This window comes from Bos grunniens, chromosome 22, assembly GCF_055505025.1.
Source record: "Bos grunniens cultivar Pamir isolate PY7600 chromosome 22, Bosgru_T2T1.0, whole genome shotgun sequence".
Lineage (NCBI taxonomy): Eukaryota > Metazoa > Chordata > Mammalia > Artiodactyla > Bovidae > Bos > Bos grunniens.
Window position 1 is genome coordinate 52,868,522 of NC_141186.1, and position 12,332 is coordinate 52,880,853.

A 12,332-nucleotide genomic window follows, 5' to 3' on the forward strand; every position below is an offset into this window, starting at 1 on the left:
TCTAAAAAATTAGTAAAGAGCTGAATTTTGATGACAAGAGTAAGAACATTTTGAGGAGTAATCAAGTGTTTTTAAAGATCTAAATAAATGTTCATTGATAGCATCATTAGACTTGTTATATTTATACCTTTACACACAATATTTTCTAACTTGGTTTAAATGTAGTTCTTTTTAATCATAAATTCTAATATCCCAAAGTCATTTAATAATATGCTTTTAAAAGCATAAATATGAGAGTGGTGAATTGAGTGATTGCCTTGCTTCCATCCTTCTCTCAAGAGATTCAGCAATAAATAGGAATTAGGGAAGCCTTGGGGTTTCTATAAAACTACAGTGGGGAAACACTTTGGAAAGAATTCTTGAATTTCAGAGAGTGGGGATGGATGATTATCTTGGAATGAAGAGAGAATCTCTTTGCTATACAGCTGTTTGTCAAAGACTAAGGAAGTTAAGTAATATCTGTGTTTTTGTGTGTAAAAAAGACATTTAAATGTATATTTTTTGTTGCATAGTTTCCAAGCATTTATCACAGTCACTTGGGAAATTTTTTAGAAAAACATACTTAAGATGAGGTCCAGTAGTGTTGATATTTTTTTTTAAAAATCCATTTGGGTTTGAGAACTACTGGTGGAGAATATTAATCAAATTAGTCCTAGTAATAGGTGAGCAGTCACCTGCTCCACATTATATTTTTGCTGGTCAGTGTTACTAAAACGCTTTTTCGGGACTTTGCTGGCAGTTCGCTATTTAAGACTTTGTGCTTCCACTGTACGGGGTGCAGGTTTCATCCCTGGTTGGAGAACTAAGATCTCATATGCCTTATGGTGCAGCAGAAAAATATTAAAAAATAAAACACCTTTCCTTCCATACTAGAAGAAAGTAATATTATGACATGTAAATCTGTCTGTGATTATAAGACCTAGATCTTGATTTAATAAGGCAGCAAAAACCACTGTTTCTACAGAGTTGATCTGAGTCTCATGAAAAGTCAGCTGTACAAAGTGATTTTTTTTGTATTGTGTTTAATTAGATTATAAAGACTCTGGAACATTTACCTATTCCTACTAAAAATATGTTGGAGGAAAGCAAAGTACTTCCTATTATTCAACGTTGGTCTCAAACCAAGACTGCTATCCCTCAGCTGAGTGAAGGAGACGGGTATTCTAGTGAAAATACATCACGTGCTCACACACCGCTCAACACACCTGATCCTTCCACCAAGCTGAGCGCAGAAGCTGACACAGACACCCCCAAGAAACTCATGTTTCGCAGACTTAAAATTATAAGTGAAAATAGCATGGACAGTGCGATCTCTGATGCCACCAGCGAGCTAGAAGGCAAGGATGGGAAAGAGGACCTGGACCAGTTAGAGAATGTCCCCATCGAAGAAGAGGAAGAGCCTCAGCCGCAGCACCTACTCGTGCAACAGCTGCCCGAGCCTAAAGTTGACAGCGACATTGCTGCGGAGGCCAGCAAGCTCCCCACGTCCGAACTGGAGGCTGACGCTGAACTAGAACACAAAGAGAGCAGTGGCTCGAAACTTGACGAACCTATTGCTGAGGAAACACCATCCCAAGATGAAGAGGAGGGTGTATCTGATGTGGAGAGTGAGAGAAGTCAGGAACCGCCAGACAAAACAGTAGATATAAGTGATTTGGCCACCAAGCTCCTGGACAGTTGGAAAGACCTAAAGGTAAGAGAACATTTCTGTTCATTTTAATCTGAATTACCCAGGTTTAGAGTTCCATAAACTTTCAGTTGAATTACCTACTTTTCTAGCTGTGTGTACTTTTGAAAAATGGAATGCTCTCTGTCAGCCAATTATAAGTATTTCTATAAATAACGTCTTTTAAACTTTGACCAGAAATACCAGCCAAACCAATACACAGATATCCCCTTTTTCCTTGCTTGCAAAAGTATATCATGATAGTAAACTTAGTCATTCAAGTGGTCTTCACATTAAAAACAAAAATCCTTTGAGTAACAAACATGAGTCTACATTTGAAGAGTCTATGTAAGAAAAAAAATGAATGTTGAAAATAGTTTGGAATTAATTTCTTGGATTAACTAGAAATTAGTTAAAATTAATTGGAAAGCCAGGGTACTCTAGCAAGTTCTGATCAAAAATGACTGAACATAAATTATCTGTTCCAGTAAAACAACTTTATATGAAGCTAATTCATATCAATTTTATTACTGTTTCTGAACTAGGCCTAGTTTTAAAAGCCTGTTTCTTTGGCCAAAAGAAAAAAACAGAGTTCTGGAACCGTTTCATCTAATACGTATATAATCGTTTGTTCAAGTATGTAGCGTGATGTGCAGGGTTTTCTTTGCAGAGAACCCAGTCTGGGTCTTGAATAAAACACAGAAGTGAATAACAGGATAAGCCTAGGAGAGGTGTGGTAAATTTTGATTGTAAGTGATTTGGATCTGGGATCCAGGTCTCGTGGACTCGTGGGAATAGGTTGCTACCCAGCCACTTTTTCTGTTCCTCCTGTCTTCTACCAGCGGTGAACAGCCAGATAAACCAGGAGTCCTCTCAGTTCCCAATTTTATGACTACAAAACTCACTCGTTATATCCTACCATTGGGCCTGTAGGGAACTGTCCTTACACTGAGCAGAATGAGTAGTCGGTTGTTTGTGCACTGTGCCTGTGTTTGCATTTGTAATTTACTGTGTTGAGACCCTTCTTTAAGGATGGTGTGGTTTCAGCTCTCATTTACCCATTTGAGCTCTTACTCATGCTACTCTATTTGATCACTTATAGCTCAGCATAAACTCAGCCTTCTTAAGCCTTTTGAAATCTGACCTTTTATAAATACAAAAGGAAAGATTCAAAGTTAAATCTGTTTTTGATACAGCATGTGAACACAGGGACTGGAATTGCAGTTAATCGAAAGAGTTCCTGGGACAGTCATATGTGTGAACCTTTATTTAAGGCCCGCTTTGTTGAGGGCAAAGGAGTCCCTGAAAGAAGTCCCTCCTGTGTTTGGAGACTACTGTTAGAGCCTGTGTGAAGACTGACTCAGTAAGGGGGGTGGAAATGGAGACAGGCATGCAGGTGAAGACAGGAAGGCCCTGGCAGACACAGCTTGTGAGAGCGGGCTTGCAGACCTGGTAGTTCACTTTTGCCTGAGAAGGTGCTGATTGATGTAATTTTTTTAAAAAAAGACATAATCATCTTAATTTCTTAAAAACCTGTCTCTTCTTAAAATCTAGAATAAGTATTTTGTTTCTTTATATGGTAGTTTTTTAAATTATAATCGTAATGATATAAATTATTCTCTGGGATATCTTTAACTCAGATATGACTGGTATTTTAAACTCATTCTCCAGACATACATTTTTTTGAGTCCTACCAAATTATTTCTTCCCCTGCTTATTATCCTCCCATCTTAAAGATCAGTGTGGTTACACAGTACTATCTGGAATGATTCTCTTGACTTGAGATTTAAAATTTTTCTTGTACCTAAAGCATATCCTTCTTCACCTTCATACTTTGGATTTATCCCAGTTCTTAGCATCAAGGAAGTCATTAAATAAAATCTTCCTTCTTCAAACTTTATAATTTGCTCTGGAATCATTACCCATCTAGAATTGCAGTACTGAGAAATGTTTTTGCTTGACTGAACTGTGATGTTGTGGTATGCATTGGTACTGGAGTTCTTAATTCATCTGTCATTCTGATTAACATTTACCATGGTTCTAATTTCAAAACTGATTGTAGTTGTCCTTAAAATATATATACTTTAGCTAGGGACCCATAATTTGAACATGTTTTAGAGAAACACCTTGCCTCGATGTGATTTGTATATATCCATCCTATTCCCGGCATTGAGAGAGTTAACTACTTCTGTCTGACTTCCACCTATGTGTTCAAGTAAACGTTGGCAGAAAAGAAAATGTTATTCAACCAACCTTTTTTAAGCACCTGTTTGCAAGCACGTGTTAGTTGCTGGTGTTAATTCCAAGATTACACTAAAAAGCCTTGCTCTAAGACTGTGGTTATGTTAGCCACTCCAAGCTTCCTTGACCTTCCTGGGCCACTGTAACATTGCTGGACGTGTGTTCCACTTGGCCTGTCTACGTACTGGATGGAGTGAAGAACTCAAAGAGGTTGCCTCAGGTTTCTTAGCCCTTTAGCTGTGAAGGCAGACAGTAGGGACCACCAGGGAATGAAAGAGGGTGGGAGGGAAGGGAGTGGAGCTTCGGGAATGACTCTTTGTCCTCGCAGGCCTAATGATGACCCCCCTTGTAACCTGAACCTTTCCATCCAGCTTCTCAGGGCAGCACGGAGCTTGTTAACATCACCAGCTGACCATGTGTCTCCTTTTCTCAACTCCATTTCCAACTTCGTGCTGAAGAAACACAAGAACCTAGCGTGCATTCTGTGAAGAAACAGGAAGATGGTTGGGAAGTTGGATGATGCATGAAAAATAAAATAGGTGAAAAGAGGACAGAGGTGGTTAACTCACTGGCGCCGGCGTTATTTTGGTGCGTCCATTGCCGACAATGGATGTCGTTCTGGGAAAATCCCGACTCCTGGCGAGAAAGGATTAAGTGAGCTACTTTTTCTATACCTCTATACACAGGACCACTGCCTTGGTTCCACAAGGCTTACACATTTTTGACTCCTAAAGTAGACCTCAACAAGAAACATCACTTAAGCACATTGCTACACATAAGCATGTATTCATTTTCACATGCAGATCAACTGGGCAACGTTTTCAGCAGGGGAATGTGCATATATTTCTGTTTGTAAAAGGAATTCTTGTACATCACCCCTCGTGCTGAAAATATACCCTACGCTTCACAGGGCAAAACAGCTGGTTATAAGTGATGATTAATTATAATTTGACTGGAAAATCTTCATTCATTTGGATCATGAGAAGAAGAGGTAAGGTTCCTGTGCATTTGGCGGTATCAGTTGCAGTTAAACAGCTGAGAGACTGCGATGGCTAGTGATTCCAGAGCCTCTTTTATGAACACTTAGATCACAGGATGTGTGTCTGTTTATGGTGAAATTTGAGTAGTTAGTTACCTCAATTAGATGATTTAAGGAACATTTTGTATATGTGATAAGGTGGACTTTTCTTGAAGACCATCCTTATTATCTTCTTTATCTCAAGACATTATCTTTATTTATTTATCTTTTAAGTTTTGGTTTTCTGGCCAAGAGGCATGTGGGGTCTTAGTTCCCCAACCAGGGATCGAGCCTACACCCTCTGCATTGGAAGGCGAAGTCTTAACCCCTGGACTGCCAAAGAAGTCCTTCAAAACATCTTTAATTAAACATTATTTTCCTAGAAAGTTAAGCATCGAACTCTCTACAGAAGTTTTAAATAATATAGAGTTACCTAACTGGAAAGTTTTGAGCTTGAGGGAATTCCCTGGCAGTCCAGTGATTAGGACTCCGTACTTTCACTACTGAGGGTCCTGGTTTGAACCCCAGTCGAGGAACTAAGATTCCACTAGCCTTGCGGCCAAAAAAAAGGTTTTGTCACTGCTTGGAATTTTGGTTCCTAACTAATTTTACATGTGAAGTCTACTGTGCAACATTTCAAAATGAATGATGTGCCCTGATTTTCTATAAATTTCAAAATCCTTAGTAAAGATTATTCTGTATCCATAAGGATCAATATTAGTTATCCTTTTCATTAAAATTCAGAATTGCCCCCGAAGAGCACTATTTTGGATACCACTGTGTTGAATTTTTGTAATAAATATCTGACTTGATAAAAGACAAGCACAGTTTAAAACTTATTAGTAGTCTGGGTTTTTTTATTATCAGATAATTTATCTAAGTTATGGGCTGGCTCAATCTGCCACACTGCTGTTTTTTGTAAATGAAGTTTTAGGGAGAGCAAAGCCAAATTCATTTATTTACATACTGTCTGTGGCTGCTTTTGCACTGCACTGGTAGGGTTAAGTAGTTAGTTGCACCAGACTGGATGGCCAACAGAGCCTAAAATATTTACTGTGTTGTTCTTCACAGAAAAAGTTTGCCAACACCTGATCTGAGTGACACAGAATCTGGCTGCTCTAAACATTCTGATTTTGAATGAAGTCATTTTGACAGTTTATTCTTTTACGTGAGCTCTTAATTCTGTTTCCCTAAAGACTTAATGATCATGTTTCCATAGCCTGTGAAGTTACTTTTTTTAAAAAAAGCCTTGACTCTGTTTAGGATAAGTTACTTTGAGTGATTTGGATGTAGGACTTATCTGAAGAAGATTATATACGGTATGGAATCTCTGGGCTAGAAGATACCTGTAATGAATGTTGTTTTTCCCTGAGGACCGTGATCAAGTTAGTCAGAAACTTAAGAAGTTTTTCAAGTACAGATAAGTTGGTATAATCCAGTTTATATATAACCATAATGAGACTATATAAATTTTCCTTCTTAATGTTCTTTTAATTCTGATGTAATTTCAGATTTATAGGAAAACTGAAGGAATACTATTCTTTATGTATTCTTCATGTAATACACATTCCAGTGACAAATGTAGTTAAAAACAGTAAAACATTCCTCTAAACCTTTCATTCAGATTCCCCAATGTTAGCATTTTACCAAATTTACCTCATTATTTTCTCTTTTTTTTTTAACTTTTAAAGAGTAAGTTAACAGATCTGACGCCCACTGTGCCTAGATGTTTTTAAATGTTTATTTCCCAAATATAAGGATATTCTTCTGTATAACTTCAGTGTTACAAAATCAGCAAATTGCGGTGACACAATACTATTAATCTTTTAAAAAGGCCTCATTCACATTTTGCCAGTTGTGCACATGCTGTTCTCTATAGAAAAAAAAAGAAAAGTTGTGATTCAGAATGTAACCTGAGATCAAGTATTACATTTTTATCTCTTTAGTATCCTTTAATCTGAAATAGTTCCTCAATCTTTGTCTTTTACAATTTTCACATTTTTGAATACTTTAAAATTTTTCTAGAATACCCCTCAATTTGGTTTTGTCTGGAGTTGTGCTTGGTTCATTTATCTCATTACTGGCATTGTCAACTTTGATCGCTTGGTTATGGTGGTGTCTCCTAGGTTTCTATTTTCTCCTGTATAAAAAAAAGTGTCATATAGGAGCACCTTTAGAAATTACAAATACTTTGTTTTTTGTGAAATTTATCCGCCCATTGATTCGGCCTGAATCTTGTGCAACTATGATTTTTAACAAATGGTGATTTTCTAATCCAGCCTTCCTTTTTCTGTATTTCTGTACAGTGGTAGCAGATTTACCAGGTTTCTGAAATTACTTGCTTAGATGCCTGTTTCTCCTCACAGGACCATGAGATCTTCAATGGCAGAGACTGTTCTTTAATCTTAATAAGAGTTACTTTTATCATGGTGTCTTTGTAATAATAGTTGTAATAATGTTACCACTTAAGAATAGTGAATGATACTCTATGCCCCTCCAGTCTGTGCTACATTCAGTCTCCAGAGTTCTCCTTTTGGAAATATACCTGCATTCATGTCAAAGTTGTACTGAAAACTTTTAAATGGTTCCTTATTACATTGTTAAAGTTAAGTCCATTTTTCTTAACAAAGCTTGCATACTATGGCATAATCTGGTCCTTATTTATTTATACATTCGCACTGCAAGCGTTTCTGATCTTCCAGTGGGATGATACTACTGATGTTCCATGCACATACACACACACACTCTCTGACTCATTTCTGAGAAGACTTTTATTTAGATGTCTCTTCTCACTTAAGTTTCCTCCTTTGCCCTGAAAGTCATTCCTTTTCCTCGAAGATAGAGTATTATGCCTTTCCTTTATGCTCTCATAACATCCTTTCCAGTCACAGCAGATAACCATTTTGTAATTGCACATTGTGCGGAGGCAGGGACTGGGTCTGCCGTGGCCACTCGAGTCTGCCCAGAGCACTGAGAGAGTGTAGTGTGTAGTTTGGCACTTCAGAAATATTTGAATGATGAAGGTCCTTTTTCCGTGGTACCACACTGCTGCTTGAATCCATAGTATGTATATTTTATTTGATGGGTGGTCAGAAACTAGAATGAGTGTCATGTAATCTTTACAGCCCTGTAAAGTAAGTGGTGGTGTTTTTATCAACTATAAAATGGAAAGAAACATGCCTATGAAGTTGTAATTTAACTTTAAGCAACGTAGTAGAAAATTAATTCAGGGGGTACTCTTTCTGCCCCCTTCTGATGCCTATGTCAGAAGCTTTCTCTATCTCCTTTATACTTTAATAAAACTTAAAAAAAAAAAAAGAAAATTAATTCAGGTCTTCTGATTTAAATCCTACATTCTTTCCACTCCTTTTTCTGATCCAAAAATAGTGATTGCTATAGCCTTCCTGGACAACCCATGTTATGTACCTTTGCTGAATACTTTTCAGACTTCCTTCAATCCCAAAGTGTTAGTCACTCAGTTGTGTCCAACTCCTTGCGACCCATGGACTCCTCTGTCCATGGAATTCTTCAGGCAGGAATACTGGAGTGGGTAGCCATTCCTTTCTCAGGGGATCTTCCTGACCCAGGGATTGAACCCAAGTCTCCTGCATTGCAGGTGGATTCTTTACCATCTGAGCCACCAGGGAAGCCGTTCTTAAATCATAGAAATGACCATTTTAGTGTTTTGTTCAAGTATCTTTTCTCCCTTAATGCTGCAAAGATCAAACAATGATCCATGATTGAATTTAAAGGAATTTTTCTTCCCTTTCCCTTTCTTTTTTCTCTCCCCTTTTCTCCCTCCCTTTAAAAATTTGCAAAGCCATTCTTAGCTGGGGTTGAAGGGATACTTAAAGAACCAGGCTGCAGGTCAGACCTTGGGGTGAAGTTAGTAAAAATAATACTGAAGAAGTTGGAAAAGAAATACACAAGGATACTAGTATACGAGAAGCATTTTCAGAGAAAATAATGAAAAGATTATTTTATTGTTTCATTTCATTATTTCACATAATGAAAAGATTCTCATGTACATCTTGGGTAAGTGTGTTGCATCATGTTATCAGTTAATTGTTTGGAAAAAGTATAACAAAAACGTCACCAATTGACTCATCTTTTCGGGGGAAGAGTTGTTGAAGTTTTCTCTCAACATAATTTCGGAATTACAAATAAATGTTAGTGAGCTGGTTAATTTGCAGATACAGAATCTCTGGATAAAGAGGATAGATAGAATTATGAAATATGTGGCTTTTTGTGTCTGAGTGCTCTTACCTAGCATAGTGTTTTCAGACTTTATCCACGTTGTAGCATGTATCAGTAGTTAATTCCATTTTATGGCTGAATAATACTCCATTGTATGGATGCAGTTTTCTACCTATCTTAAAATGAGCCAGAATGAGATTGGGGGGAGAAGGCAGCGATAAACCCAGATGCAGACTTGCTAAGTCATAATCTTTTTGTTGCCTATTTGATTTGTTGTTCAGTTGCTCAGTTGTGTCCAGCTCTTTATGACCCCATGGACTGCAGCACTCCAGACTTCCCTGTCCTTCACCATCTCCTGGAGTTTGCTCAAACTCATGTCCATTGAGTTGGTGATGCCATCCAACTGTTTCATCCTCTGCCGTTCCCTTCTCCTGCCTTCAGTCTTGCCCAGCTTCATTTGATGTTCTTTGCCTTTTTAATCAGAAGTATTTTATATTTCTTTAATCCTGAAAAAAATCACCTTGATTATTTCTCAAAATAGTTCCTTCTCTCCTAGAATTCCTTTTACCTGGAGTTGGCACTTTTAACTTCTAGCCTCCATATCTCATAACTTTGCTTTCACATTTTCTTTTTTTGTGCCCTTCCATCAGTAAAAATGGCACCTGGCTCAGAGTCTTTCTCTTTTTTATTCTTAGTCTTGCCATCATTTAGGAAGAAAGATTTGTTTGATGCATACTACACAATTCTGTCTGTACTTGCTAACAGGGAAAAATAGTCTTAGTTGTAAAAAAAAAAATCTGTTATTACAGAATATATCATCTGATATCTATATAATAAAAGGTAAAATTTAATTATACTCTCATTGTAAAGTATTTTGTTCTCAAAGTCTTGTTTAGCTAAAGAACAGTCTCATCAGTGCTAAATTTTTATACTTTCCAGAAAAAGTAATCTTACAAAGTTTTGTAATTTTGTTTTAATCCTTTTTCTACAGTCTATTCTGTGAGTTCATTTGAAATGTGTTTAAAAAAAAAAAAAGAATGTGCTGGAGTGCTTTGCCAATAAATTTCCCATGTGTACTTTTTGAAACTATTGGAAGAAAATGACCTATCGGTAGTAGGTAACTTAGTCAAGGAAGAGGGATAGGTTGGAATGTGGTCTTCTCTAGGCAGATGCAGCCCAAGAGGAGGAAGAGCCTAGATGGCACTGAACTGAGGATATAAACATAGTTCTTTTGTCAGATTCTCCCTTATGAGGAAGAAATGAGTGAGGCCTGTTAAGAGAAGCCAGTAGTTCAGTGGTTGTTAATCTTCTCTGGACTTCAGAATCATCTGGGGAGCTTCTAAACAATACAGATGCCTGGGACTCATTCCCAGAATTTTAGGTTCAGTTTGTTTGGGATAGTACATCTATAAGTTTCCTGGAGTGATCTAATCATGCTGCCAGAGTTGAGAATCGCAGCTCTAGTGAAAATCCTACGTAGGAAAGGCTAGGTGGATGGTGGATTTTTACTACATTTGTGCATAAATCCACAAAACGGCACTCCTTTCCAGAATATGCCACTTCGTCATATGGACAGATGTACTCTGGAGTCAAAGCAAAAGTGCTCTGAAAGCATCAGTTGCTAAACTTTTTAAGTAAGTTTTCTCATTTGTAAAATGGAGATAACAAACTATGAGAGTTGTTTTGAAACTCAAATAAGATTATGTGTTTGAAATGCTTGGCATGACACCTGGCACACAGGATAAGTGCACATTCAATAATGTCATCATCTTTATATTAGATAATTTGTCAGCATGCATGGAGTATTATTAAAGGGTTCTCTTAAAAATCTATATTCTTATAGATTGCCATGTATGTGTATAGTCCACTTTGGCATTTTTAATGGCAGCTGAATATTATATCTTGACCTTTCTTCAGTTGTGTGATATATGGGTTATTTCCATTTTCCACAGATGTTGTTAGAACCAAAAATCATGTAGAAAGATTTTCCTTGGAGTACAGTTCCTTAAAAAAATGGGATTACCAGGTCACCTTGTATGTGGTCAGTATTTCAAAAAGACTCTAAAGCAAGGGTTTTATATGATGTACTGTTGAGAATGTGTGGGTGTGCTGTTGCCCACTCAACCAGGTGACTGGATAAGGAAGAATGTGTCTAAGAGCTGCTTGATGGACTTAAAACAGAGAGAGATTTTCAGGAAACAGGTTCATTTCTAGGCTCTAGGTTCATACAGCAAGAAAAGTTACCTCAAGACTTAGTTTATATTTCTCAAGAAGAATCTTGATAGAATATTAGATGGTATTTGAAGAGCCACAATGATCCAAAACTTTTCTTTTTAAAAATAACAGCAGGAGTGTAAGAGTAAATTACATTTAGCCATTAGCTACATTGATTCTGTATTTGTAGGAAAATATACTGAAAAGCAGGAATTATCTTTATACATGTAATTTTTCTGAGATGTGAAGCTGTTATTCCTAACCTTTTCTTTCTATAAGTAGTGATGGCAAGTGAGATGTTCCAGTTGTTCATATGAATACTCTCAGTAGAAAGAAACTATAGATGACTTCATTTTATATGCAGACAGTTTATGGAAATTAAGATTTTTCAGGAGGTGTATTTCTGCCAGAAATAATGCCCTAGTTACTTAATCTGCTCCTTGGCTAATGAGGTCATGCAAGCCTGGTAGATGTTTAAAAATAAATATGTATTTGTGTTATATATTTTTTAAGGGACCAGGATCTATTCTTATTTAAAGCCAAATATAAGTAAATTTTTGAAGAATAATTAAATACCAGACTATTCCTCCCCATTTCTTTTTTGCCAGTGTGAAATCAAAGCAATTATCGCTTCCACTCATCACTAATAACCCTTCTTTTGGTTTGTGTTTTTGCAGGAGGTATATCGAATTCCGAAGAAAAGTCAAACTGAAAAGGAGAGCACGAGTAGGTATTCAGAGATATTTTGTGCATGAAAAAGGTGAAGTGAAAGTGTTAGTCGCTCAGTCATGTCTGACTTTGCAACCCCAAGGACTGTAGCCTGCCAGGCTCCTCTGTGCATGGAATTTTCCAGGCAAGAGTACTGGAGTGGTTTGCCATTCCCTTCTCCAGGGATCTTCCTGACCCAGGGACTGAACCCGGGTCTCCTGCATTGAAGGCAGATTCTTTACCATCAGAACCACAAGGGAAGCCCATTGATTTCCTGTGTTACCCCTC

At 37.3% G+C, this 12,332-nt stretch overlaps 1 protein-coding gene across 6 annotated transcripts in view; it reads left to right on the top strand.

Annotated features, from left to right (window-relative positions):
* Nucleotides 1-12,332, top strand: part of SETD2 (SET domain containing 2, histone lysine methyltransferase) — an 82,953-nt gene that overhangs the window by 53,725 nt on the left and 16,896 nt on the right. For 3 of the 6 annotated variants that reach the window (XM_086368304.1, XM_086368305.1, XM_086368307.1), the window contains exons 12-13: nt 1,031-1,693; nt 12,014-12,062. In XM_086368304.1, the coding sequence (XP_086224430.1) occupies nt 1,031-1,693; nt 12,014-12,062 (712 nt within the window). Of the gene's footprint in view, nt 1-1,030; nt 1,694-4,278; nt 4,562-12,013; nt 12,063-12,332 lie in introns of all 6 variants that reach the window. The other 3 variants (XR_015151717.1, XR_015151718.1, XR_015151719.1) reach the window with 3 other exon arrangements.